The sequence below is a fragment of the Nelusetta ayraudi genome, unplaced genomic scaffold (assembly GCF_046127955.1).
Source record: "Nelusetta ayraudi isolate G7.1 ecotype Tasmania unplaced genomic scaffold, CSIRO-AGI_Nayr_v1 ptg000210l, whole genome shotgun sequence".
Lineage (NCBI taxonomy): Eukaryota > Metazoa > Chordata > Actinopteri > Tetraodontiformes > Monacanthidae > Nelusetta > Nelusetta ayraudi.
Window position 1 is genome coordinate 149,046 of NW_027466259.1, and position 26,940 is coordinate 175,985.

The 26,940-nt window shown below is 48.0% G+C and overlaps 1 protein-coding gene and 4 non-coding genes across 6 annotated transcripts in view; 4 read left to right on the plus strand and 1 right to left on the minus strand.

Annotated features, from left to right (window-relative positions):
• Positions 1-26,940, minus strand: part of hmcn1 (hemicentin 1) — a 71,645-nt gene that overhangs the window by 18,974 nt on the left and 25,731 nt on the right. For both annotated transcript variants that reach the window (XM_076015999.1, XM_076016000.1), the window contains exons 12-63: positions 25,487-25,628; positions 25,143-25,270; positions 24,263-24,376; positions 23,939-24,097; positions 23,572-23,763; positions 23,372-23,467; positions 21,799-21,926; positions 21,561-21,705; positions 20,581-20,693; positions 19,639-19,798; positions 18,939-19,104; positions 18,258-18,385; positions 17,895-18,146; positions 17,616-17,711; positions 17,227-17,421; positions 16,978-17,108; positions 15,983-16,130; positions 15,703-15,829; positions 14,402-14,556; positions 14,032-14,310; positions 13,295-13,576; positions 12,133-12,241; positions 11,864-12,033; positions 11,519-11,673; positions 10,844-10,967; positions 10,647-10,748; positions 10,031-10,207; positions 9,634-9,785; positions 9,033-9,156; positions 8,471-8,646; positions 8,228-8,324; positions 7,796-7,918; positions 7,562-7,717; positions 6,666-6,953; positions 6,346-6,513; positions 5,052-5,165; positions 4,851-4,937; positions 4,564-4,755; positions 4,258-4,431; positions 3,818-3,931; positions 3,587-3,732; positions 2,909-3,059; positions 2,586-2,783; positions 2,391-2,504; positions 2,119-2,306; positions 1,694-1,790; positions 1,386-1,547; positions 1,183-1,296; positions 900-1,102; positions 564-645; positions 336-467; positions 68-217 (exon numbers count right to left, since the gene is read on the minus strand). In XM_076015999.1, the coding sequence (XP_075872114.1) occupies positions 68-217; positions 336-467; positions 564-645; positions 900-1,102; positions 1,183-1,296; positions 1,386-1,547; positions 1,694-1,790; positions 2,119-2,306; positions 2,391-2,504; positions 2,586-2,783; positions 2,909-3,059; positions 3,587-3,732; positions 3,818-3,931; positions 4,258-4,431; positions 4,564-4,755; positions 4,851-4,937; positions 5,052-5,165; positions 6,346-6,513; positions 6,666-6,953; positions 7,562-7,717; positions 7,796-7,918; positions 8,228-8,324; positions 8,471-8,646; positions 9,033-9,156; positions 9,634-9,785; positions 10,031-10,207; positions 10,647-10,748; positions 10,844-10,967; positions 11,519-11,673; positions 11,864-12,033; positions 12,133-12,241; positions 13,295-13,576; positions 14,032-14,310; positions 14,402-14,556; positions 15,703-15,829; positions 15,983-16,130; positions 16,978-17,108; positions 17,227-17,421; positions 17,616-17,711; positions 17,895-18,146; positions 18,258-18,385; positions 18,939-19,104; positions 19,639-19,798; positions 20,581-20,693; positions 21,561-21,705; positions 21,799-21,926; positions 23,372-23,467; positions 23,572-23,763; positions 23,939-24,097; positions 24,263-24,376; positions 25,143-25,270; positions 25,487-25,628 (7,875 nt within the window). The remainder of the gene's footprint in view (positions 1-67; positions 218-335; positions 468-563; positions 646-899; positions 1,103-1,182; positions 1,297-1,385; positions 1,548-1,693; positions 1,791-2,118; positions 2,307-2,390; positions 2,505-2,585; positions 2,784-2,908; positions 3,060-3,586; positions 3,733-3,817; positions 3,932-4,257; positions 4,432-4,563; positions 4,756-4,850; positions 4,938-5,051; positions 5,166-6,345; positions 6,514-6,665; positions 6,954-7,561; positions 7,718-7,795; positions 7,919-8,227; positions 8,325-8,470; positions 8,647-9,032; positions 9,157-9,633; positions 9,786-10,030; positions 10,208-10,646; positions 10,749-10,843; positions 10,968-11,518; positions 11,674-11,863; positions 12,034-12,132; positions 12,242-13,294; positions 13,577-14,031; positions 14,311-14,401; positions 14,557-15,702; positions 15,830-15,982; positions 16,131-16,977; positions 17,109-17,226; positions 17,422-17,615; positions 17,712-17,894; positions 18,147-18,257; positions 18,386-18,938; positions 19,105-19,638; positions 19,799-20,580; positions 20,694-21,560; positions 21,706-21,798; positions 21,927-23,371; positions 23,468-23,571; positions 23,764-23,938; positions 24,098-24,262; positions 24,377-25,142; positions 25,271-25,486; positions 25,629-26,940) is intronic.
• Positions 12,621-12,702, plus strand: trnas-aga (transfer RNA serine (anticodon AGA)). The gene has a single exon. It is a non-coding gene; the product is annotated as a tRNA-Ser (tRNA).
• Positions 13,056-13,137, plus strand: trnas-aga (transfer RNA serine (anticodon AGA)). Its single transcript has one exon. It is a non-coding gene; the product is annotated as a tRNA-Ser (tRNA).
• trnas-aga (transfer RNA serine (anticodon AGA)) lies at positions 14,676-14,757 on the plus strand. The gene has a single exon. It is a non-coding gene; the product is annotated as a tRNA-Ser (tRNA).
• trnas-aga (transfer RNA serine (anticodon AGA)) lies at positions 15,173-15,254 on the plus strand. Its single transcript has one exon. It is a non-coding gene; the product is annotated as a tRNA-Ser (tRNA).

Genomic DNA, 26,940 nt, shown 5'->3' on the forward strand with positions numbered 1-26,940 from the left:
GATCAAGCGTCTGGCTCCCAGCTAGCTGCCGGCTCGTCCCTGACGGAGGCGTTGCTAGCATACTCACCTTGCACGGTGAGGTGGTAGCTCTTGCGGGCCTTGCCCTCCACGTTGGAGGCCACGCACGCATAAGTGCCGCTGTCGGAGAGCTGCGAGCGAGCAATCTGCAGTTTGCTGCCTCCCGAGAAGATGTGCATCTCCAGAGACTCTGAGTTCTCTAAAGAAATTTTAAAAAAAAGAAGCTTTATAATTAGGCTATTAAAAAAAAAAAAGAGAAAAAAGAAAGTTCCTTTATTATCAAAATAGCTTTGAAATCGATGAACTGAGGGGGCCACCTATGGGTCTTCCGTTCTTCAACCAAGCCAGACTGGGAGGAGGGATTCCAGTGGCGTCACACGCAAAGGTGACTGGGTTGCTGATGGTTTCCACAACGCTCTCCTCTGCTGGGCCATCGATGCTGGGAGGCACTGAGAGGAAAGTCCAAAGAGATCCACTGATTCCAACTGTTGCGTAACAACATGATATTTTTAGTTGAGGTTCTGACAAAGAAAAGAGTTTTGTACCATAGACGTTTAAGTGGAAGTTTTTGTCCACTTGTCCAGCGACATTGGTGGCCTTGCAAACATACTGTCCAGTATCAGACACCTGAAACAAAGACGGAACAGAGACAGAAATTGAAAATACGTTGAGCATTCCAGTCACCTGGCGCTGCTGCATTGACACCACACACTGGCCATGACAACGCATATAGTTTTCTGCACGCCGCCTACCTGCCAGCGGACACTCTGCGACTTCATAACCTCATTTTGTGTGATCAGCAGAAGGCTGAGGAAGGCCCTCGGCCTCATGAACGCAGAGGTAAACCCCCACGGCTCCAAGGAGACGCTTCAACCTCTCACCTCCGATTCCCTGATCTGCAGCATCCGTCCTTCCGCCAGGATGCGCAGATTGGCCGACTCTGCCACCATCCGGCCATTCTTGTACCAGGTGATGGTCGGCGGCGGCACGGCGTTGGACTCGCACTCCAGAGTGAGGGATTTCCCCATGAGGACGTTCACCACCAGGGGGGAGTCGCCGCTGCTGTCCCTGATACTCGGAGGGACTGGAAGAAACGACGTCATCTCAGCGTGAGTTTAACCAGCCGCGTCTTCACTTGTCTGTCACGTGTGAGCGCCGACTCACTGAAAACTGTGAGGTGGGTGTGCTTGTGCGCCTCCCCCGCTGCGTTCATGGCCACACAGCTGTACTTTCCGCCGTCAGACACTTTGGCCTTCAGAATCTGAAGGGTTCGGCCGCCTGAAAGCCAGAAAAGCAGGAGCACGTACGGAAATTCAAAAAAGTGTGGCACTTTTTGGGCTATTGCGTGTATCCGAGTCCCTCAGTACCTGGCATGACCAGTGCATTGGCATTTGCCTGAATGGGGCCCCTTTCCTTCAGCCAGCTGAGGGTGGGAGGGGGGAAACCGCTGGCTTCACAAGAGAGAGACACAAAGTTGTTGACCACCACAGTCAGCGTCTCAGGGTTCGGCCCGATGATGGTGGGAGGCACTAATGAAGGGAAAAAAGACGCAAGCATTTAAAGTCCCGGCGGGTAAAATATGTTAAAAAAAATATGCACATTGTTTCGTTATATAAAGTAACTTAGTGACTCGGAGTGAAATTATTGGCAAGGCACAAAAAAAGCTGAAACGCACCGTGAACGTTGAGGTTGAAGGGTTTTTCTGCGCTCCCGGCCACATTGTCAGCCACACACACGTAGCGACCTGTGTCAGACACCTGCGCAGTCAGCACCTGTGGGTTATGGAGGATGTTAAAACAGCAACAACAAAAATGACACATATATGAATAAATATTATCATTAAACTCTTGGCAGCAAATAAATAAATATTAGCACATCAGTAGATTGTATGTATATATATATATATTTTTTTTTAATGTGACGGATTGGAGCAGTGAGTCCCTACCACTGAAACAAGTACAAGTGCACTAGAGACAAAATGTCTCGAGTGCACTCTCGGGTATCAAATTACACGTAGCTTTCTTCCACTACGGTTTACCAAACCTTGGCTTGCAAGACATGAGGTCGGCAAACATTTGGAGTACTTGTGTGCTCTGATACCTGAAGAGCTCTGCCATTGGACAGAATTCTGTGCAGTCCATCGGAGCCGAGCGGCTGGCCGTCCTTGAACCAGGTGATTTTGGGGGCGGGGTTCCCGTCCACGTGGCACTCAAGCTGGGTGGTTTTGTTGACGGAAACTGTGACCTCATCAGGGAAATCGCCGTCTGCTCCTCGGATGATGGGGGGCACTGTTGCAAAACAGAAAGGTAACTCAAGAGAAAAAGGTACAATTATGAAATATCTAAACGTCTCACGATGCTGCTCTGACTCACACAGAACTCTGACATCATACTGAATGGAATCCTCCCCTGCTTCGTTGACAGCCACACACGTGTACCTGCCCGAGTCTTCAGCCTGAGCTCTGGGGATCTGCAGCACTCTGCCACCTGGGCAGGATAAAAGCAGGTGTTCACTTTCAATCGATTTTTTTTCATTCTTTTCGTGCATGGTTTCCTTGTTGGCATCACCTGGCAGGACGAGAACTCTGTCACTGGAGGTCAGCAGCTGTCCGTCTTTGTACCAGGTGAGCATGGGAGGAGGAACGGCGTTGGTCTCGCAGTACAGCGAGATCGGGTTGTTGATGATCACGTCTCGAAGGTCAGCGCCGAAGCCCGGCAAGGTCGCGGCGTCGGCGTCTTCGCCAGGCTTGTTGAAAAGAGGCGGGACTGAGTAGCGGGGGGAAGAAAGAGGACGTTTCAGCATCCAGCTCAGGTCGGGTTTTGGAGTATTTTGGTCATCCAATGAGAAAAAAGCCTCAGTTGATGCATCAGCGTCAGTCAACCCAGATCACCTTGTATATTTACATCAAAGTCCTTCTCGTCTTCTCCGGCCACATTGGTCGCTACGCAGGTGTAGCGGCCCGTGTCCGACACCTGGGCGTGCCTGATCTGGACAATTCGCCCGTTGGCTGTGACCGAAACGTGGTCATCGGAGTGCAGGATCTGAAAAACAGTTCCAATTTACCAATCAATCGCCTGGTTTATGCTGACGATTTGGTTATATTGTCGCCCTCTAGTGTTGGTATGCAGCAATTGCTCCCTATCGGTTGCTGTCACGGTACGCAGTTTGATATTTTGTTGAATTGAAAAAAAAGAGGATGAGAAGTGTAACTTTCCTACCTGCTCGCAGAACAGGCGCTCAGAGTTGCAAATAAATTCAAATATCTTGGAGATGATTTATGTGACGACGTATAATGACGTTACAAACTCTACGCACAAGCCAACGTGCTTGACACGAAAACATTTCATTAGCGTAGCGATGATGTCAAGGTTGCTGTTTAGCTCCTACTGTACTGAAGTAGTGGTCACACCTCTGGGAGCACTGGAATAGATGCCTGCATGTCTTCTACGTGTACTTGTTGTTATGTACGTTTGTGTATTTTGAACTTGTTTCTTTTTTTTAATATGCACCTGAGAAATTCCCTGCTTCCTGATTCCATCTTAACAAGGGCATCTGATGACAGTCCTACCTGGCCGTCCTTGTACCACTGCAGTGCTGGCGTAGGAAAGGCCTGCGCGACACACTCCAGGGTCAGGGTGTTGTTGACTCGAATCTTCACCTCTTTAGGGGCCAGTCCTTCCCCTGGGACGTCGTTCTTGTTGATCTGAGGGGGAACTGCAGCCGAGACGCGTTTTCAGATTCACCCTGGCGGTAGAAGCTGGAGTCTGTTTGCAGGTCACTGAAGGTGCAGGATTCTTACCATGAACTTTGACCTCATAGTGCTTCAGTGTCTCTCCAGCCTCATTGGTGGCCACACAGGTATATCTCCCGGCATCCTCCTCCTGAGCGTTGAGAATCTGAAGGGTGCGACCGCCTGTGCAAAAAAGGGACAGCAATATTTACATATTTATATATATATATATATATATATATATACACAGTATATATACAGTATATATAGAAATATAGCGAGGGTGACAGCACGTTTCGTAATGAGGTTGACTGCCCGCCTCTTCAAATAAACCAATGAAGAAGAAGGTGGACGAGTGTGCGCAGGCCACCGTAGTTCACTGGCGAGCTCAGGAGGAGGGGGGAGCGTGAAAAGACGCAGCCGCCTAACCACCTGATGTCGCTGTTTCTTTCTTTTCTTTCTCAACATTTTACACACTGGAGCACTGAGAGGACGTAATGACGGCAGACCTGGGAGGACGCGGACGTTGCGACTCGACTCAAAGGGAGTGCCGTCTTTCAGCCAGGTGATTAGGGCGGGGGGGTAGGACTGGACCTCGCACAGCAGAGAGGTGGGACTGCTGAGGGTGACCGTCACCTCCTCAGCAGAACCGTCGGGGCCCGATGCAGCAATAGTGGGAGACACTGGGGGGAGGGGGGAGGGGGGGGGGAGAGAAAAAAGTGTAAATCTTCAACATTCGTCTAAATTTAACTCGTGTCTTTATTCAGGTTTGACATTTATCTTTGAGTTGACCAGGCGGCTTGCTGCGTTCGTACCCAGGACGTTGAGGTTGAAGTGGCGACTGCGGTCGCCTGCACTGTTGGACGCCAGGCAGCTGTACCTGCCAGTGTCTGCAACCTGGGCGCCGGTGATTTGGAGGAAACGGCCGTGAGATAACACTTGGTGGCGCCGGTCAGCCATCAGCAGCTGTCCATCCTTCTGCCATTTGATGTCGGGCACTGGGTTCCCTGGGGGATCATAAACCGGGTTTAATGAAGTGGAAGTTTGGAAGAAACGTGCGATTTAAATGTCAACCAGGACGTGTAGCTGTGCAGACCTTTACCTGACACCTCACAGGTGAGTGTAATGTTGTGTTTCTCCTTGACCTTGGTGTCCAGGAGTGTCCCCTCATGTTGGATGCTTGGTGGGACTGTGGAATTACAGGTAGTTTGTTAATAAGCACTACATTTCTTTCACGCATCTTTAACAGCTTCGAGCCGTTGAACAACACAAATGTGCAAAGAGATAAATGGAAAAAGTTTACCGAGGATCTCGAGGTCAAAGTTCTTTCTTTCCTCCCCGGCAGCGTTTGACACAATGCATGTGTATCTCCCAGCATCCTCCACTGCAGCGTGCATCAGGCGGAGGCTGCGACCACCTGTGGAGTTAATTGTTAGCATTTATCTTCCGTCATTATGGAATGTTGCCCATTGTGCAGAAGGGAAACCTGCCTCGACTTGGGGAAAGTGTGAAGAATGATCAAAGCTGCTGCAACGAATGGGGCCAATTACAATTAACTGGAATTTAAACTTTAATGCCCGCGGCTGTGAAAACATTTGTCTTTAAAATGACTTATGGTGTCATCTTTTTTATTAGATTTTTCTTCCATAAAACGTTGTACGATGAAAAAAAAAAAAAAAAAAAAAAAAAACCTGCGTTGTGCATGAAAACCGCAGCTCCTTGTTTATGTAAGTATATTTTTCTTTTATTCGTTTTATTCAAGTGGTTGCCAAAGAGTTCTCATTATCCTGAGGTCATGTTCCAAAACACACAACCGTCCGCCTTGGCGCAGAGCGCCGTCGCAGTCTGCAGTTTAGGAAGCGTTTGGTGCTTCAGCAGAGGGGCTGTGGTTTCATTTCAAGGCAACCAATACGTCTTCATAAACGTCTTGAGAGGCATGATTGCTCCTGATGGGTCTTCTTTCATAAACCTCCGTCTATTTGCTTTGGCCTCAGTGACACAGATCCGACTACAATGAAGTAGCCGAGATGCCCTGCAGCTGCTCGGCCTTCGTGAAGCTCCTCTAGGAAGCAAAACGTTTTGTGCCCCGCTTAGGAAGAGTCAATGTTCAGATTTCTCGACTGTTTGCATTTCCTCGGCGAGATCGCTCAGCAACGTTTTGGATACAGTGCTAAAGATTTGGACACATCATGCATTATGTGCTGCACTGTGCTGCGCTGACAATCGGCCTGAAATCTCGGAGTGCAGTTGATTTTAGTTCGGTCACCCACATTGACCCCACATGCTGCACGTGCAATGTTCCCAGCTCGGAATGGGATGCTTCAGCGAGAGGACATTCCTCACTACTGGCCCAGTGCGAGAGCACAAGGACTGCAAGAATTCAGCTTTTGTATTCTGCTTTGTTAACAACAAACAAGAAAACACCTTGCATTGGTTTTGTGTGTCTCTGATGCAGCCGTACCTCTGGACTCACACACACACACACACACACACACACACACACACACACACACAAAACAAAACATCTCTGGCTACTTTTTAATGCCAATAACTTGGCGTATCTTTTGAAAGCCGTACAAAGTCAAACACCAACTCACCGGAGAGGACGCGCACTGAGCTGGAGGCTTGAACCGGACGGGCGTCTTTCAGCCAGGTGATGGCAGGCAGAGGGATGCCAGAGGCCTCGCAGCTCAGGGCAACTGGGTTCTTCACGACAACGCTCACGTTCTCTGGTAGGTTCGCTTGACCGATGATGCTGGGCGGGACTGGGGGGGGAGGCCATGCAAGAGAAAAGATGGAAAGAAGAGTTCAATGGAGCAAGAGTTGAAGATGTTTAAGGAAGCCCGCCTGACAGAATATACATATATATACTGTATGTGTATATATATATGTATATATATACATACGTTCCTCCTACCGTAAACGCTGATGTCGTGCTTGCTGTCCGCCTGGCCGGCGGCGTTGACAGCGACGCACGTGTAGCGCCCCGTGTCGGACACCTTGGCGTCTTTGATCTGCAGCAGCCTCCCCTCGTTCAGGACCTTGGCCCCCTGCTGGCCGGTGACGGGCCGCCCGTCCTTCAGCCATGTGACGGCAGGCCGGGGGACGCCCTCGGCGGCGCACTGGAGGGTGACGTCGCCCCCTTTGGTCACGACGACGTCGTCGCCGCCGCCGCCGCCCTCGCTGTGTTTGATGGAAGGACGGACTGGAGTGAGAGAAGCAAGTGAGTTGCAGCGGATGCTACCTTAAGAGGACGTGAAAGCACATGTTCTAATCTTTCATCTGAGAATGGAGTGAAATTCTTTCGCTGTTTCTCAGCGGCTTGAATCGATATGACTTTTGTTCACTTTAAACCAGCGCTTCTCAACTGGTGGGTCGTGACCCTAAAGTGGGTCGCGGAGCTGTTTTGATTGTGTCGGGGCTTCGTGGGCAGTTTTCCTGTTTTTAATTTAAAAAAAAATAAAAAAAAAAGATTTTAAAATATATATATTTATAGAGAAACTGTTCAATTCAATAATTGACCTCCTAGACATGATGAAAGTGCGCTGTGCGTGTTTGGATTTTTGTGGAATAAATTTGAGCGCTGTGTAATAACTTTGGGTTGCAACTCCATGATAAGGAAACCAATGTAGGTCCTGAGACTCCACCAGTTGAGAAGTGCTGGCCCTAAACCACCAACTGTTCCTTCCAAATCTTTTTGAAATCAAAAAAGAAGTGAAGAAGTGAAAAAGTCTTTGCTTTCTGACAGTGTCAAGCTTCTGATATCAATTAAAGAAGAGCAGGATGAGACCAGCCACAGAGGCGCTCATGTACCATAAACCTGCAGGTTGTACTCCTTCGAGACGTCTCCCGACGCACTGGAGGCGGTGCAGGTGTAGGAGGCGGCGTCGCTCCTGTCAGCGCTGGAGATCTGCAGCTGGCGGCCTCCAGACAGAACCCTCACTCGCTGGTCCGCCTTCAGCTCGGAGCCTGAAAGACGTTAATTAAAGGGTCGGCTGTGATCTTCCAGGAGGTCTGCACACAGCTATTCTCTCTGGTGACACTTGCCGTCCTTCCTCCAGGTGAGGCTAGGGGGCGGTATCCCGCTGGACTCGCACACCAGAGTGATGGGACTCCCCTCGATCACCGTCCGGGGAGACACCTCCTCGGAGCCTCGGATACTGGGAGAAACTGGAATAGCGGCAGGGCGTTGACAGGAGGAGCTCACATCACATGACAGTGCGGTGCTTTTGTATTCTGCTGATTTTGCTGATAAAAATTGAAACAGTTGCATAAAAAAAAGAATATCCAAAGCAAAAGTGTGTCAGAAAAAAACTGAATTAGAATTGATTGAATCAATTAGTTAGTCTCTGCTTTTTTTTTTTTTGTTTGAATGTGACAACATGGTGCTCCAGCAGACTGCACCGTTAAGAGTTGAAGAAAGATGAAGAGTCAGACTTTTGGTTGATCTATGAGATTGAAAATGGACGTTCAACTCACCCCAGACGTTGAGGTTGTAGTTCTTTTCCGTCTTGCCAGCAACATTGGTAGCTTGACAGGAGTATCTGCCGGAATCCTGCACCTGGGCACTGTTGACCTAACGATCAGAGAAACCCCGCCCAGATCACCAGTCACGTCTGAACTGAACGGACGAGTCCTCTTGAACAGATCTACACCTAGAGCTAAAGCTAAAGCTAAAAGCTAAAAGCTAAAAGCGTGTCTAAGAGGCGTGACTTGGCCGACCTTGAGCACGCTGCCGTCTGCCGACACCGTCAGCCCAGGCTTCCTGAAGAGAGGGCGGCCATCTTTGCGCCAGGCGAGGGTGGGCGGAGGGATGGCGTCACTCTGGCAGTGCAGCTCCACCTGGTGGCCGAGCATCGCTGTGGCGTTCACTTCCTCGCCCTTGATGTTTGGTGGCACTGTGGTAGACATGAGGACATTTTTCATCTCCTGATTATAGGTCAAAAATTGTTGATGATGATTTAATTGTTGCCATCATTATGATTGAAGGATTCGCAACTTTGTTCCAAAGCAAAGCAGTCAGTAGAACAAGTAGTGGTAGTACTAGTAATACTAGTCGCAGTAGTAACATCCCACTTGCAGTAATACAAGTGAAGCTAAGGACATAAATATCAGCTGATAAAGAAAACCCTTTGCATTATTCATTGGTGGTAAGTGGTGGTCAGCGACACGTAAAGCCGCATCATTTTTTTAATTTAGATATAAACACGTGTGTGAATGTAAATGATCACCGTGATGGGAGACAAGCTCAGCCTCAGGGTGGACCCATGGGGATTTCACTCACCGTAAACCCTGAGGTCGTACTCCCTCTGCTGTTCACCTCCGGCATTGACGGCCACACAAGTGTACCTGCCGGTGTCGCTGACCAGAGCGCTGCTGAAGGACAGCACCCTGCCGCCAGACAGCACCTGGGACACAAACACAGCAAAGGCGTGTCAACAGAGAACGTTTTCACACAGTTGTTCATCATGCAGGTGCTTATGCATTCTGCTAAAGACGTGAATGCACAGTGGGGCCACAACATGAAAGTTCAACAAAGTCGTGAACAGTGAACCTTTTCAGTTGGAGCCTTTTGATTTCAATTTTAACAGCAACCTTTTTTCTTTTTTTTTATGAAATAACAATAAACCAATTAAGTCACGATCATAATCATGAATACACATCGCGTTCTGGGATTTGGTTGGGATTTAGTATTCGCGGTACATGTGCTGTACAATAGTGGCGGGCCAATTTTAATCACAATGCAGGCCAAATTCTGACACCTATGCAATAAATGAAAAAGAAGAAAGAAACTAAGTAGAGAATGACAGGAAAATATAATAAATCCCACAGGAGTGACGTTTGACTCTAAATGCAACCTCAACTTCTAGAAAAAGACAATTTACCTGCAAACCATGTGACACACTGGCAACGGGGCTGCCGTCCTTGAGCCAGGTGAGGCTCGGCTGGGGAACGCCGGTGGCTTTGCACTCCAGTCTGGCAGCTTCATTCACCACCACCGTCGCCGTGCCGCCTCGGCTCGCGATGGCCGGAGGCACTGCAGCACAAACCCACGAATGGAACGGTGACCCAGGGTCATCCCTCACTCGCCTGGGGCGGTCAGGCAAGTCGCTGCTGGCGATATGGAGCCGCCCGGAGACGACAGAGAGCCCGGAGGAGGAGGAGGAGGAGGGGGAGGAGGAGGAGGGGGAGGAGGAGGAGGAGGAGGGGGAGGGGGAGGAAGAGGAGGAGGGGGAGGAGGAGGAGGAGGAGCAGGGGGAGGGGGAGGGGGAGGAGTCTCACCGTGAACCTGCAGGCTGACGGATGTTTCGGCCGCTCCTGCCACGTTGACCGCGACGCACTTGTACGTGCCGGCGTCAGACGGCTGAGCGCGTTCCATGGCCAGCACCTGGCCCCGCTTCAGCAGGGTCAGCCCTGCCGCACTGGTCAGCGGACGGCCGTCTTTGTACCAAGTGATGACTGGGACAAAAAGGAGAGGAAATGGGGGAAAATGAGTGGATGATAGGGTGAGGGTGAGGGTTAGAGACCCCCTCCCTCAGAATAATAATTACAGGTTTCATGCAACGAGCGCTTTAGTTATGCTGCAAAAAATAACTTTGGTTTCCATTTACTAATAAGAAAGTTCAATTCTGTGTCGTTGGGGTTGTTGTTTTTTTTCCCTACTATTCTACTATTATTTGTTTAATCTTTTAGTGTATATTGAATGTTATCTGTGTGTGCACAGCCAGTAAATAATACATTTCTCAACTGAGGACCAAAAAGTATTTATATGAATACTGAAATATCCAGGATATTGAATTGTTTAAAGACAACTGTCTTTAGAGGGCATGAAGAACAGGAAGCAGCAGTGCGGTCAGAGAAGTACACAACAAAGGCAGTGAGCCACGGTGACACCCACCAGGCAGGGGGCTGCCAGTGGCTTTACACTCCAGCTCAGTGGGGAAGCCGGACAGGACAGTCTGGTTGACGACGTCTCCGGAGTGAGCGACGCTGGGTGGCTCTGAGGGTTTAGGAAGAGAATCTCATCAAGTCATGAGAGTCTTTAACTCTGACACACAAAACACACAGGAGAAATAACAAGTGTGTTTGAATTACCGTGAACACTGAGCCGTATGTGCTGCTGGACTTCACCAGCAGCGTTAGTGGCCAGGCAGGTGTATTTCCCAGAATCCTCTAGTTTTGCCCGCGTCACCTGAAGCGTTCTGCCTGCAGACTCCAGCTGTGGCGAGTACGTGGAACAGCAAAGAGGCTTTTATCCACAGTTGTGTCATTTGGACTTTCAAAAGGCCAAAAGATAGCAATTATTTCACCTAATTAAAGTTCATTTTTAACCAAGGAGCTGACTGTACATGGGAACGCTGACACAGTTGGGGCAGAACTGTCTAAAATGTTTGAGGAAACCTTAAAAAAAAAAAATCTGAATTTTAAAAACATTTCTTTCTGTAGCAGTGTTTTTGTTCAGTGCAGATCCACAGTGCTGCTCAGGCAAAAACTAGAACATATATGGTATACATGGTTTCTTCATCTAATATGCATGTAAGTGATAAAATGCTCAAACAGTGGTTTTTTAATTTCTCAGCCTTTCCGCTTCATGAGAATGAAGGTATCAGCTGATAAGAACAAATATGCCCTGCATGAAAGCACACAAAATGTCCCCTTACGTGCTGTTTGCTGCAGTAATATGAACAATCCTGGCTCTAACAGGCCTGCAGATGGGTGAGTCGCCACAAAAATAACTAAAGGTATTGGCGAGTGAATCAAGGATCCCACCTGGAGGTGGCCGTGCGTGGCGTCGACGGGTCGGCCGTCCTTCAGCCAGGTGAGGCTGGGAGGAGGGACGCCGCTGGAGACGCACTCCAGGCTGACGGGCTGGTTGAGGACAACCGAGCGCTCAGCAGCTCCGGTGGTGCGAATGGACGGAGGGACTGGAAAGAGGATTGAAAGGATGCACCGTTCAGCATAAAGGCTTTGGGAAAAGTCTCCAAGTCAGGGAGCTGTATCCACCCCACAGGTGAGCCTCCCAGTGGCTTGCGTTAAAAATCGTAGAAATGCGTTAAGGAAAAAAAAAAGAAGATTGTTTTCTAATGGGGGGGGGGGGGCAACTTAATGTTTTACCGTGGACGACCACGTTGAAGTCCCTCTCGTGGTCTCCTGCCTCGTTAGAGGCCACGCACTGGAAGCGGGCCGTGTCGGAGACCTGAGCGCGAGAAACAATCAGCCGCCGACTGTTGGCTGACACCCGCAGCCCCTCCCCCTGCCGGACCGCTTTGCCATCTTTATACCACCTATACGGACACAAAAAAAAAGAGAAAAGAAAATGTTTTGCAGTCAGAGCGCATGCTATACTGCATGCTTTCCTCTGTGCACTGGGGTGGAGATCTTACGTGATGACAGGTGCAGGTGTTCCAGTGGCCTGACACTCCAGCTCCAGGGGGCTGTTGATGATGACCGTGTTGTCCGTCACCTCGTCCGCTCCGTCAATGAAAGGAGGGACTGCGGGAGGGGGGGAGTCCGGGTGGAGATTTGGGGGGGGTGGAAAAAAAAACAACGCATTCATGTGAAGTTGCACCGTCTTCTTCAAGCTAAGAGCAGATTCTCTCCAACATCTGATTGGAGTTCACTGAACTACGTCATTGGGGAATCTACGTTGTTTCAATACATGTCTGTGTGCAAATACGGCACGTCAGTGCTTTAATCAGCGCTGGGAAGGTCTGTAGAATGGCTCCAGGACTGAAGTGACCTCGTTGTTGTGTCATCTGTAAAGACTTCTGAGCGAGGCCTCAGTCAGACGACAGGTGTCAGTTTCTCACGAGGAACGTAGACACGCTCTATATAGACAGGGTTCACAGCATAGAAAGGGAGCCGGGGCACAGTTGTCGTGGCCGAGTGGTTAAGGCGATGGACTAGAAATCCATTGGGGTCTCCCCGCGCAGGTTCGAATCCTGCCGACAACGGAGGCTTCTTTTTTTTCAGCTGCCGTGCACGCTGAGTACATTGTTGCCCATAAAGCTGAAATACTGAAAAACTGATTTTTGAATGCAAAGTGAAACATTTTCAAGCACACAAAGAAGAAAACCTGCACATTCTTAATGGGGAAAAAAAAAAAATAATAATCAAATGTTCAACTCTTGATCACATGAAAAAATTGATTATTTCATGATTAAGCTGAGGGCAAAAATGAAATATACTGCACTAAAAGGGGCAGGTTAAGTTTTTTTTTCCTTTCAGACATCTGTTAGTTTCCCACGAGGAACGTTTACATGCAACATAGACACAGTTCACAGCATAGAAAGGGAACAGGGGCACAGTTGTCGTGGCCGAGTGGTTAAGGCGATGGACTAGAAATCCATTGGGGTCTCCCCGCGCAGGTTCGAATCCTGCCGACAACGACCGCTTCTTTTTCAGCTGTCTGTCTGTCTGTGGCTGTTGGACCAGGTGACTTTATAATTACTGTGCATTGTTGCCCATCAAGCCGATTAGCGGTACCCATAACCCATGTGAGGAGAGCGTGCAGTGTGCGTTGCACGTTTTTGTGTGTGTCATTACCTAAAACCCTGACGTCGTATTTGACCTCCCTCTCGCCGGCGATGCTCGTGGCCACGCAGACGTAGCGGCCCGAGTCCGACGCGGCGGCGGAGAGGATTTCGATCTTGCTGCCCTGCTCGAGCACGCGAACGCTCTCGCCGTCGCGCACAGGAACTCCGTCCTTCAGCCAGGTGAGGGAGGGAGGAGGGTGACCCCGGGCCTCACACTCCAGGGTGAGAGGCTTGCTGAGGACCACTTTCCTCTCGTTGGGCCCGTCATCGCCCCCTGCAATGGTCGGAGGCACTGCACCCCAAAGTAGATAAAGTGAGCGTTTTCGAAAAAAAAAAAAAAAAGGTTAGAACATATGAATGGAAAAAAGCAGCAGCAGAAATTTAGAGTCTCACAAGAATCTCATTACAAATGCAATATATGTTTTAGGTCACAAAATCAAATAAAATTCCCTTTAAAACTATTTTAATTGGTTTCTAACAATGTGTGTCTGCAGTCTGTCAATGAGCCCCTCAGAAATAAAAAAAGTCAAGTGGAAATCATCCCTTTGTGATGTCACAGAGGGCACTGATACTGCTCTTAGGTTCGGGACCACAATAAGTCACTTAAAGCAGGCAGCTGCAAACATAGAGCTAAATGCTGCTGTCTGTCAAACTACAGATGTGGGTTTTTTGTAACCAGAAAAGTGCTTTTGACACGTGGGGGGGGGGGGGGGACGAAGAAAGAAGACAGTGTGACGACGCTCTTACAGTAGACGTCCAGTTTGTAGCTCTTCTCAGCGCTGCCCGCCACACTCGTCACCCTGCAGGTGTAGTGGCCGCCGTCTGAGGCCTGCACCCTGGGGATCCTCAGGTAGTGTCCCCGCTCCACGTACTGGGTGTGCCGGCTGGACAGGATGGGCTCCCCGTCGCGGTACCAGGTGATGGTGGGGAGCGGCACTCCGCGCCTCTCGCACTCCAGAGTGACCACCGTGTCCAGCAGGGCCGTGGTCTCCGTGGTCACGTTGCCGCCCTTGATGGACGGTGGAACTGGAGGGAGGAACATTGGAACATTAATATTCAAATGGAATGTTTTCCTGTTTTTCACAACACAAAATTCTTTTCAAAATGGGATCCTCACCGTAGACGCTGAGGTTGAAGTCCTTGGATTGCTTGCCGGCCGTGTTCATGACGGTGCACTGGTAGTGAGCTTTATCTCCCAAACGAGCACTTTTTATCTTCAACACCTGACCCCTGTCTGTCACCTCCAGGTTGGGGTCCCCAAGAAACACAAGCCTAGAAATCAAACAAACAAACATTTTCTTTTTTTAAGACATCAGTTTCTCACCAAGAACGTAGACGTTCCCCATGAATCTAGCAAACGGTTCACAGCATAGAAAGAGAGCAGGGGCACAGTTGTCGTGGCCGAGTGGTTAAGGCGATGGACTAGAAATCCATTGGGGTCTCCCCGCGCAGGTTCGAATCCTGCCGACAACGACGGCTTCTTTTTCAGCTGCTGAGTGGCTGCGTGTCTGTCTGTAGCTGTCGGGCCAGTGGACTATATACATACTGTGCATTGTTGCCCATTAAGCTGAAATACCCCATTGTAATGAGTTGATTCCAACTTGATGAGCAACAACAGTGCAGACCAGAAGGCTTCCACAGTTCTGAAATCAACTTTGCTGTGAACTGAAAAACAGCTTTTTGAATGCAAAGTGAAACATTTTCAAGCACACAAAGAAGAAAAGCTGCACATTGTTAATAGAAAGAGGTAAAAATCAAATGTTAAACACTTGATCACATGAAGAAATTGATTATTTCATGATTAAGCTGAGGGCAAAAATGAAATATACTGCACTAAAAGGGGCAGGTTAAGACTCAGTTCACAGCATAGAAAGGGAACAGGGGCACAGTTGTCGTGGCCGAGTGGTTAAGGCGATGGACTAGAAATCCATTGGGGTCTCCCCGCGCAGGTTCGAATCCTGCCGACAACGGAGGCTTCTTTTTCAGCTGCCTGGCTGTGTCTGTCTGTCTGCCGCTGTTGGACCAGGTGACTTGACAAGCTCATTGTTGCCCATTGAGCTGAGATAGCTTTGTTGTGAGGCAAAGATCTTTGTTAGTTTTGTTTATTCACATTCAAACTCACCAGTCATCCTGTTTCAGCAGGAGCAGTGATGGTATCATGTGTCCCAGCAGCCCAAGTGGAATGAATTCATGCATAAAATGTGTTTGTTTGGCAGCAACAGAAAACAGGTCAAACTGATCTTATTCCAACTTTATGAGCGTAAAGTGTACAGACCTTCACCTTTGCACCACAAGTCTTCTACAGTTCTTTGTCGTAAGCGGAAAAGAGCCTTTTAAATGTCACCTACAACCCTGCACTCAAAGACTAGGATGACCTGGGTGGCTAATTAACACACAGTGATGTTTCAAGGCACTTACTTCCTGTCTTTGTACCACTGAATGATGGGGAAGGGCACTCCTTCTACCCTGCACTCCAGGCTGATCTCCTGTGTGACCGTGGTTGAAATGTCCTGGACGGAGCTGGAGCCTGCAATGGTTGGAGGAACTGCAGCGCGCAGTGAGAGAATAATCATAATATGAGACAAACTGGGTGTATGAACAAAGTCAGGGGTCATTTTACAATTCTGTTAAGAGCGAAATGAATCGCTTTGCACGTGGCTCCACCAAACGTTGACTTCCGTTGACTTCCTGAACTCACCCAACACATCCAGGAAGAAGTCCTTCTCTGAGCTGCCAGCGATGTTGATGGCTTTACAGCTGTAGCCGCCTGCATCTGCAGTGCTTGCCTTCAGTAGCCTCAGGGTTTTTCCCATATCCAGGATCTGGATGTTGCTACTTGCAACCACCTGCCAGTCAACGTGCAATTTTTTTTAATCAACAACAAACAAGGAAGACAGATGTATTAGATACTAAGGAACTCCACGCTGAGAGGTCAATGATTTTACACAAGGTGCTGCTCTGGCAGTGTGTGTGAGGCACCTGTTCTGGAGCAAAAATCACAAACCAGGTCTGGGTGGAACTTGAAAGGGAACCCAATTAAACTGTTGCTCCGTGCAAAAACATTGGGGGATAACTCGACTGAGATGACTCATGTCTTGCAGAATCAAAACACTTAAATTCCCCCTCCTGCTACTTGGAGAGAAAACTCCGCCAGGAAGCCAAAGGAACATGAAGCAACCAGCAATCAGGGATATGTGGCTTTCTGCTGTTGGATCAGATCAGAGCATCATGACGGTCTCGTTCTACCGCTTTGACCGTTTGCCGCTGCGGTTAGCTTGGCTGGTCTTTGATACGCAGAGGATTAAACTGTGGTTACAGGTCTGTTTTGTTTTGGAAAGTGAACACTGTAATCAGACTTCAGGATGCATTTCCATCGCGGTGCATGAAAGAGATGTCGTCACAATTTCTTCTTCTTACTTTCAATCCCGCAGTGATCTTTGCTCCCACCATTGCACAGGGCTTCCCCTCAACCACAGCGTAAACACAGACAACAACTGTCGTGTGTTCGGTGTTTAATCCCTCTGACAATACAACAAGCACGATTTGTAAATATCTGGGTTTATTCCCAATGTTTCGTGTTTCCTTTTCACCAAAACCCGGTCAAAACAGAAGAATGCCGTCCAGGAGTGCGAATCTTAGTGCTAAGTTGTACAGAATACATGTTCAGAGCCTCATCAGGTGCATTACACTTACAGGAATCCCATCCTTGTACCAGGTGATGACCGGTGTTGGACTTCCTGTGACATCACACAAGAAGCTTGTCGACTGGCTGAGCACCAGGGACGTGTTGCCCGGAGAGTCGCTGTCTGGAAAGTCTGGAGGCACTGTGGAGGCATCACACAGGATCACCTGTCATCAACACAGCTATGAAGGAGCACAGCGCAAGTGGGGAAAACCTCTTTCAAAGCCAGTGGGATAAACCAAAGATAAGAGGTCAGTCACCGTTGACTTTGAGCTGGTACTTCTTCTCCGTCGATCCTGCCTCGTTGACAGCAGCGCAGGTGTACTCGCCGTTGTCCAGCGGCGACAGGGAGGCCAGAATGAGCAGCGTGCCGTCCTCCAGGATGGACACGCCGGGCTCGTTACCCGTCAGCTCCTGGCCGTTGCGCAACCACCGGATCACCGGCTTTGGCAGGCCTGAAGAGCAAAAGAGTTTCACACAATCGTCCTACATTTCACCGCGATAGGAAGGCTTTGCTGTCACGTTAAAAAAAAAGCATATTTGATTCAAGACTTCTGACTGATCCTTGACTCAATAACTCAAGGCCATGACAGCAGAAGGAGGAGAAGAGTTCTTTATGTCAGCAGAAGAAGGAGCTGTTCTGGTTTACCAGTTGCAGGACAGGGGAATGCGATTTGCTGGTTTGCAACTCTCTCCTGCAGGGGACTGTTGAAGGGGGGTTCCGGTATCTCAACCACAGGGGGCACTAAAACAAACGCACCATTATGAGTAAGCACACACTTCACACACACACACACACACTCGTTGATAATCCAAGCACTGGAGTATTTTAAACAACACAAAAAAAAACACAGCAAACATTTGAGACATTTAATGCTTACAAAACACTACAAATAAACAATTAACTTTGTTCTGGGATCAAACCAACCTTGGACTAGCAGCTGCACTCGAGCCTCGTCTTTGCCCGCCGTGTTGGTGGCCGTGCAAGCGTAGGTTCCTTCATCATCCAGCCGCACACTTCCAAAAGCCAGGCTGCCATCAGGTGACACAGGGTAGCTGACGCCATCCTTTGTCCACGTGAGCGTCGGCTCTGGGAGCCCTCTGACGATACAGGGCAGCTCCACGGGGTAGCCCACCTGTACCTTCATTACCCTGGGACCCGCCTGGATACTGGGTGGCACTGAAGGACAGAAAACCAGGTCATCAAACTCCAATGGCTAGATTGGACAGCGGGTGTACTGAAGTTGCTCAAACCAGCAATAATAATAACACACATGAGATAAAGGTTTACCTAAAACACTCAGCTCGACGTGTTGTGTGAGGTTTCCAGCAATGTTGGAGGCGACACACACATACAGTCCAGTGTCTGACTCTCTGGTTTCCAGGATCTTCATGGAGCCTGAGGAGAGCTGGCTGTGCCTGAGAGCAGCGCACGAAACAAAAACAGCAATAAAACCGAGCTCCAAAATTTGACACCTGAGGGACGATAATTCTTTCCCAGCTTCCAGAGCGCACACACTCGACTCTGACTGCTGTGGAAGGCAAATGCTCCAGCACGTCTTTCTCATTTACTGTCATCTGCAATGAAAGCTGCTGCCGCAGGCAGGCAGGCAGGCAGGCAGCATTACTCATCATGCTATAAGGTAAACTATGCCCTGAGGGTGTGAACAGTAGTGTTGTAGTCTGGACCGCAGAAAACCGAGACCAAGACATTGTCGATAGTGAGAGTATCGAGATCGAGACCAGACCAAGACTTTATATATCAAAGAAAAATAACAACAAAACAGAAAAAAAACCCGACCGGTATCTTTTCTAAATTCAAGTTTGCTTCTAAATCAAACGGCAACATCTCTTTTCAGCGAGGTATCTTTTAATCGTTGTCTTTAACATAGAATGTCCAGTCCGGTTGATTCTGATTGAGTTTGTTGTCACTGTGGTTGCTTTAGGGAGCTAACGTGTGGCTTTAGGTCACCTGGGAGAAAAGGGGGAGATGAGCTGCCTCTCCTTGGCCCAGCTGATGCTGGGTGGTGGAACACTGTGGACTTCACATGGCAAAACCGCATCTTCGCCCTCGATCGCTGACATTTTAACAGGCTCTTCTGCACCGTCGGCGCCATCTGCCTTAAACCTGGGGCGGACTGCTCGCGCATGCATGGAAAACAAACACAGCAAACGATTTAACCCTTGGCCATTTAGTTACGATGAAGAAGAACAGCTTTAATTCTCAAAGAATGACAATCTGATTTTTCTTTTCTTCACATCTTATGTTTTACTGCAAATGGCCATTGGCTATGTACAGCCTATGTCATTATTTTGAAGGCCTTTATTTTCCATTCTGGAAACAAGGGAAGAAGCTTGGAAAATGAACTGTCTAAATGCTCTATAAATCTCCAGGAAACATTCAGCCCTCTCTCTTTTACCTTCCGCAAATCTGGTAGAATACAAAAACAAGGCAGCCACATAGAGGTCTCATTGTGACATCACAACGGACGGATTTCCAGAAGTCTGTGGTTTACCACACGCAAGAGGACCAAGCAAATTGAGTAAAGATTAGAAATTCATCGAGAGCTGAACGGCAGGCCAGAAATGCACAAGGCGATCAAGAAAAACATCAAATGAGTTGTGCATAATACAGAACACTTCAAATGTCCTTCCATCCATCTGACATTTACCGTAGACGGTGAGCTGGACCTTCCTGGACATGTGTCCCGCAGCATTGGTGGCGGTGCAGATGAATTCACCACTCTCGTTCCCAGAAGGGGAGCTGATGAGGAGGCTGCCATCAGAATCGAGGAGAAAGGCCGGACCACCCAGGTTCAGCTGCTCCCCTCCCTTGGAAGAATCACATCCCACGGGGACAGGGTTGGGTCAACACTTTGTTTCGTGAGCAACACTTTGTTCATACTACAAACTGTGTGCAAAGAAATTCAAGATTTATCGCTGAAAATCATTTTTCTGGCGGCTGAAAATACAAATGATGGACTCTAATGACGCTCTTCTGTGCAAGACTGCATGTCAACCATCTGGGATCAATGCAACGTGATGGAGAACATCAAGCAATGAAGAGGGAGTCCCATTCAAACAGCTGGTGAAAGACTCAGCGGGGCTGGGTTTCATCCGTCCCTGTGGACCTGCTCGCTTTAACAGCATCGCCTTTACAACTCCAAGACACAGCATAAAAGACGGAAAAGAGGGAGGCGCTGTCCAAATACACACACGCTGCTTTGTGGTGCAGGTTTAGAGACTGAGCACACTGTACAGGCCACTGGCTGATAATGAGGTTGATTTGGTGGCGTGGGAGCTGTTGTGTGCTCATCCTTTGATGAAGAATAGCCCTTAAACAAACAGAACTTTTAGTCAAATAAGTGGCAGTGTGGCAAATGCATTTCTGACAAAAAAAAATGAAGGCAACTAAGTATCATTATTGCTTTCTTTTTCACATACGCTGCAAAGTGTCACTAGCACGCTATGCACACACTTTTCACTGCTGAATTCATTTAGCCCATGTTTCTTTTCTTCTTTTTTTTTATCACTGCTTGAACAAAGGCTAGGATTGGGGGAGGAGTTAGAGACACACTGTAAGAAACCACCGCAAACATCACAGCTAAACCTACCTTGGCCCAGGAAATTTCAGGCGTTGGTACTCCAATGGCCCTGCAGGGCAGAGTGACAGGTATTCCCTCAATGGTGCTGAACACCTGAGGGCCATGCTGAATAGTGGGGATGACTGTAAGCATAAGAAAAGCACAGAGACATAGGATTTTTTTTTTTTCACTCCGATGAAGGCGGAGAATAGAATACGGCGAAACATGTCGCGTAAGTAAAATTTGAAAAAAAAAAAAGAAAAAAGTCCATGTCTGAGATAAAAGAACCAGCGAGAAGCAATCGCAAGAAAAGACAGAATGAACTTGATTCAGTCTTCAGTCTTGATCATTTTGCTCGTCTGTCAGTCATTAAATGTGGTGGCTTTGAAACGCTTGATGTTGCTGCTCTTGATGTGCACATCCTGTTTTCCCTCAGAAATGATAGCACTTTGTTCTTGGCATCGGAAAGAAGCCCTTCCTTTACAAAACACGAAGGCACTTTGAGGATGGAGAGATTTTCCAGTTATCTTTTTTTCCCATCCTGGTTAACTCTGCAGAGCAGATCAGACCTTTGAGGCCCAGAGCATCCTCGTGGAAATAAAAAACGCAATTTAACCAAACAACAGTGTGTTCACAATTATGTGCGTTGTTTAAAAGGTACAAAAAGCGCTTGTGGGTCAATGTTATGGAAGGACAACGGACAACATGGTCTTAGGCAACGCCACACTCTCTTTTTTGTGTCAGTAACGTGCTTTAATGACATATTTTTAGAACATCTATAATATGTTCTATAGTTTCTGTGAGCCAAGGCAGGATGCATCTGTGTTTGCAGCGAGATTGTGGATGAATGCGCAACTCCAGCGACCTCTGACCTTTAAGGACGGAGGTCATTGCGTCAGTTCCGGCCTGGTTGCTGGCCAGACTGCATTAACCCTTCTCATCTTTTCTGCTGATATAAATTTGGCAATCTTAGCACTGGATTGTGCGCAAGGCATCATTTTGTACTTTACCATGGACGTTGACAGTTGTGGTATGGTTGGTGGCCCCGATGACGTTCTCGGCCAGGCAGCTGTAGTCACCGGCATCGGACAGCCGAACCCTCTCGATGTGCAGACTGCCGTCCCTCCTCACTGTTACATACTGGTCTGAGGTCACCTGAAGCAGCGGAAAGCGTAAAGAGCAAACCAGACTTTATTGGTAGGCCCATTTCATCAAACTGGACAGGTCGGCCGAGGTGTCTTTCCTCACCAAGCCATAATTGTGCAGCCACTGCCTCTCGGGGAGAGGATTGCCGGCTAAAAGCACGCACGGCAACGTCACTTGCTGGTCCTCGATCACACTGAGCACAGCCGGACTCACTGCGATGAGAGGCGGCGCTGCAGAAAGCGACCAGACAACAAAGACATGGTTAGGAATTCCAAAACTCAGATGAAAGTGATCCTCACATCTGCAAGGTAGCGGAAAGGTGAAACTTTTTGCACCTTTTAAACATAGAGCAGATGGGCAAAATAGTAAATTTGCCATTAACAGAACCATTAAAAGAACAAACTCCTTATTATGTTGGATTGTTCTCAGCACAATAGAACAACGTTTTTCCCGTAATTCTTCATTTTCCCCAGATTGTAAACTCATCTCCTTGATGACCGGCACATTTTTAAATAGCACTCAGAAATGTGAGTGTCTCCGGATGTGAAGTGATGACGAATGAAACATTAAAATCAACGGCTAGTTTGCTCAAACTGCCCCCCAAAAAATACATCTATTTATTCAGTTACATTGACATAAACTCTACATGATACTAGCCAAAGCAAAACGGCTTGATTCCACTTGGTGTGATCTGTTTCTAAAAGGTCAGTGAAGGCTAAAAATCCAATATATCACGGTGCTATCAGGTTTTCACTCCTCACACTCACTGGCAAGAGAAAACAACCCAACAGATAGAAACAGAGGCCACTTCTCAAGCTTCTGGGCCACTATTTTTTATGACGGCCTGGGCCTGTTTCCCATGGGACAATGTTGTCAGGAGGGAAAGAAGGGCACTGGGGCAGTAATCCATGTCGTCTGGGTTGGTCTGTGCTTTCTAACCTTTGGCCCACTTAATAAAAAGCACAGTGGGTCTCCACTGTAGAGAAAACAGCGGCGCAGAAACGGCGGTTAACAAGTGACACGTGTTCAAACAACAACCTCTGAAAACGTGCTAATGAACTTGCACTCTCATGTCAAAAGAAAAAAAAAAAGAAACCCGTCTACAAACTTGCGAGCCCTCAAAGGAACTGGATGTTGAAAGAAGAATGTGTTTTTGCTTAGACAGGAGGGTCTGATTTCTGTCCTTTGAAGGAGGAGGAACAATGTGTCCACAGGAGCTGCAGTTATTTCAAAAATGATATACATTCTAAGTACAGAATTCAAGTCTCTTCATTCTGCCTCTTCCTCAATAGTTGTTTTGACTGAACTGTGACAGCATAAAATGAGGATAAATTGGATAAATTGGTGCCAAAGCCGGTCAATAGTAAAGCAAAAACATGCACGTAAAATACTTCAAAGTTGTTCCTTTTGTTTTTCACTTAAAAATCCTGTCCGCATTTAAATAAAAACAGCCACCGCGCCATCATTACAACATCGTGGCTATCATGGAGTCCAATGCAAACAAAACCAAAGATTGCTGTGATTGGAGAACGGTACTCTGGATGAAATCTGAGCTATCAATCAATGACAAATCAAACAGAACAAATCAGTCGGTCATCAAAACATTCAATGTTCGCTCAGAGGTAAATCGTGGTCGAGGAGAAATCAGGTGAAAGCTGCCAAACGCTGCACCCACCCAGTCCAGTCACAGTGATTCCAGCCTGGGCCTCTATTGTTCCAAACACGTTGTGAGCCTCGCAGACGTACACGGCCTCATCGTCAACCCACAGGCCTAAACAGAGAGAGAGAGAGAGAGAGAGAGAGAGACAAAGAGAAACACTTCAAGTGCCTTTCCACGCAAAAAGCAAGCACACCTGCTGTGAGACCAGCGCTTACTGCTGATGTGTAGACCTCTGGCGCTCTGTGCGACACTGCCGTGGGTGCGCGGCCGGCCGAAGAGGGCGAGCCCGTCCTCTCTCCTCCAGACGACCTGCGGCTCAGGGTGGCCTTGGACTTGGCATGCCAGGGTCACGCTGGAGCCGATGTCCGTCGCCACATCTGACGGTTCCCGGGTGAACCTGGGCGCGGCTGTCGGGTTCAAGGTTAGAGACGGCAAGGGGTCACGATATGGAACGAACCCATTCAGCTGGCTTGGATTTCACAGACAGTTAAGCCGTCCGTTGTGTGAGCTTGAGCAGTTTTACGAGAGGACCAGAAGTCACAGACAGTTCGGGATTCGCTGTAACGGTTATGAGACTCTGACCTCCCACATCCACAGAGATTTTCCCAGAGGCAGTGCCGGCAGCGTTGACGGCTACGCAGGTGTAAACTCCAGTATCGACGTCCTGGGTCTCGATGATCGTCAGCGTGCCCTCTAGGGGGTCCGCATGTAAGAGGGACGATGAATGAAGCAGGGCGTCACCTGATGGTAGGGGGGGGGGGGAGTGCAGAAAAGAACAGCAATGTAAATAAAAGCAGCAAGAAAATACATCTCAGCTGCTTAGCTTGATATTGACGCAACTGTGTGTTTACAGCCCCATCACGTTGGTGTTTCCAGCTCATTTCCATTTCTGGGGAGGAGCGTTACCTTTGTACCACCAGATCTCCGGCTGAGGTGTTCCAGACGCAGAGCAGGCCAACACAGCAGTCTCCCCAATGCCAATGAGAATCTCGCTCAAAGCCACAGTCACCACAGGAGATTCTTGGTGAGAAGAAGAATGACGAGTTGGAAATATTTGAAAATATATGAGTTAGACCCAAGGAGCAAATGAAAAAGCAAAGAAAACGTATGAATTATTCATGGCATTAGCTCCAGCCAGTTCCTGACATCTCTCCAGTTAGATAGAGCTGATGAATGGATGGATGATGAGATGGATGAGGGATAGATGGAAATATGTTTGCATGGATGGATGGATGAATGAATGGATGGAAGGAAAAATGAATGATGATTGTTTGCCTGGAAGAATGGACAGAGGGATGAATGATGGATGTTTACATGGATGGATGATGAATAGATGTTTGGATGAATGAATGGATGAATGGATGGGTGGAAGGATGAGTGTTTGCATGGATGGATGGATGGATGGATGGATGGATGGATGGATGTATGGATGTATGGATGGATGGATGGATGGATGGATGTATGGATGTATGGATGGATGTATGGATGTATGGATGGATGTATGGATGGATGTATGGATGTATGGATGGATGTATGGATGTATGGATGGATGTATGGATGTATGGATGTATGGATGGATGAAAGGATAAATGGTCAGATGAATGGATGGATGGATGAATGTTTGCATGGATGGATGTATGGATGGACGGATGGATGGATGGATGGATGGATGTATGGATGTATGGATGGATGGATGGATGGATGGATGTATGGATGGATGTATGGATGTATGGATGGATGTATGGATGTATGGATGTATGGATGTATGGATGTATTGGGCTCTTACCTATGTAGGTGAGGACGGAGGTCATTGCGTCAGTTCCGGCCTGGTTGCTGGCCAGGCAGCCATAAACTCCGTCATCCTTTTTCTCCATGTGTCTGATAACCAGCGCACCATCTGCAGTCATCCTGTGTCTGAAAGGCACGAGTCAAGCCACAAAGCACTTTTTTATGGAAGTTTACCAATAAATAAAATTGCATGTAAATTGCCTGGACGGAGAAGCAGTGGACCTGGCACGCAACACAAAGAAAAAGCAGGAAGATCATTATAAAAAAAAAGACAACAACAACAACCCTTCATTATTTCTTTTAAATTCCAACATAAAATTTTGTAGAAGGAAATGAATTCACCTGCTGGATGCCATGATGAACATGTCATTGTGGGTCCAGACCAGACGGGGCGGAGGGTAGCCGCTGGCTGAGCACCTGATCCTGACATCATCTCCTGCTCTGAAGGTCTGATTACGAGGGTTTACCGACACCCTGGGGATCTCTGGAGGCAAAGCAGCAGATAATACCAAACAAATCCATTACTTTACTCAGTGTTTATCTCATTTTGGTTAAGTCATACTGACTTATTGGAGTGCGACATAGAGGAGACAGTGTTTGAAAAGATGTCCCTCTGGCAGGAGGGGTAACGGCTGCTGTTACCTCCGATGATGTTCAACATCATATCCTTCCTCATCATTTTCTTGGTGTTGGGTAAACAAGGAGCAACGTGAAATGTTGCCCCGGGGGAACTGTGGAACCTGTGCTTGATTCATGGTGTGTAACTTAACCCCGCGTTGGGATTTTCTACTTTCTGTTTCAAGGGCTGATGTCTTCTCCTGTGTGTATCACAACACACTGGACTGGTGACGATGACCGCAGAGGTACGTGGTCTTTAACAACAACATTCAACAGGCAGTAAAACTTTGACTTTGAGGTTTGCTGCTTAGTTTGGTTTTATTGGCTAAAGTTTAAAAAGGCAACTTTGAATTCCATCTAACACAAAATGAACTGGACAGTTCTGTCTTAAAGTTCCCATATTATACAAAAACCTCTGGCTTTGGAGGTTGTCACTAACCTGGCAGAGATATCGGTGCCTTTTGTGGCCCATGACCAGTCTCCAGAACTGAGAGTTTTTAAACTTTCAAAAAAGCAGAGCAAGCAAAAGAGTTGAATGATGGGTGTTTCTAATTTCCAAGGAGTGCACGACAACAACAACACACATTGTGAGAAAAAACCTTAACTTTTTGCATGATATGGGACCGTTAATCCCCGTCTGAGTGCAAGACTGCTCATGCGAAAGGCTTTCAATTGTTCTTTTTTTTCCCTTGTGAACAACCTATTTGCTGTTTCTTCAGTATCATGCGGTCAAACTTGAGACACGTGCGTTTGGACCCCAGGAAGAGGGAGGCAGGATGAATTGCTCTCCAATGACTCAGCATCAGCCTCGCTGACTGTGTCGGGCAGAAGCACGGCCCTGCGCTGTGCTTCACTCCTCGATCGAGATGCACTTCAGCTGATTCTACCCCTGCGTGCTCTCTCTCTCTCGTGTCTAAACACTCATTATCGCCATTTCAATCGCACTTGAAAGATTTTCTGTCGACATGAGACTCAATTGTATGTGCTCTTTATTGACCAAGTGACTTGCATTACAAATTATAAACAGTCTCAAGCCTTAAGGAATGGCGATGAGTTCTACTTTATTTCATCCCAGTGTGTTTGTGGTACGTTAGGCTACTTTACTGACATCAAAGTAAGACTAATAACTAGGAGGACACTGACCAGGGGGTAATTAGGTACCCCCACCCCCCCCACCC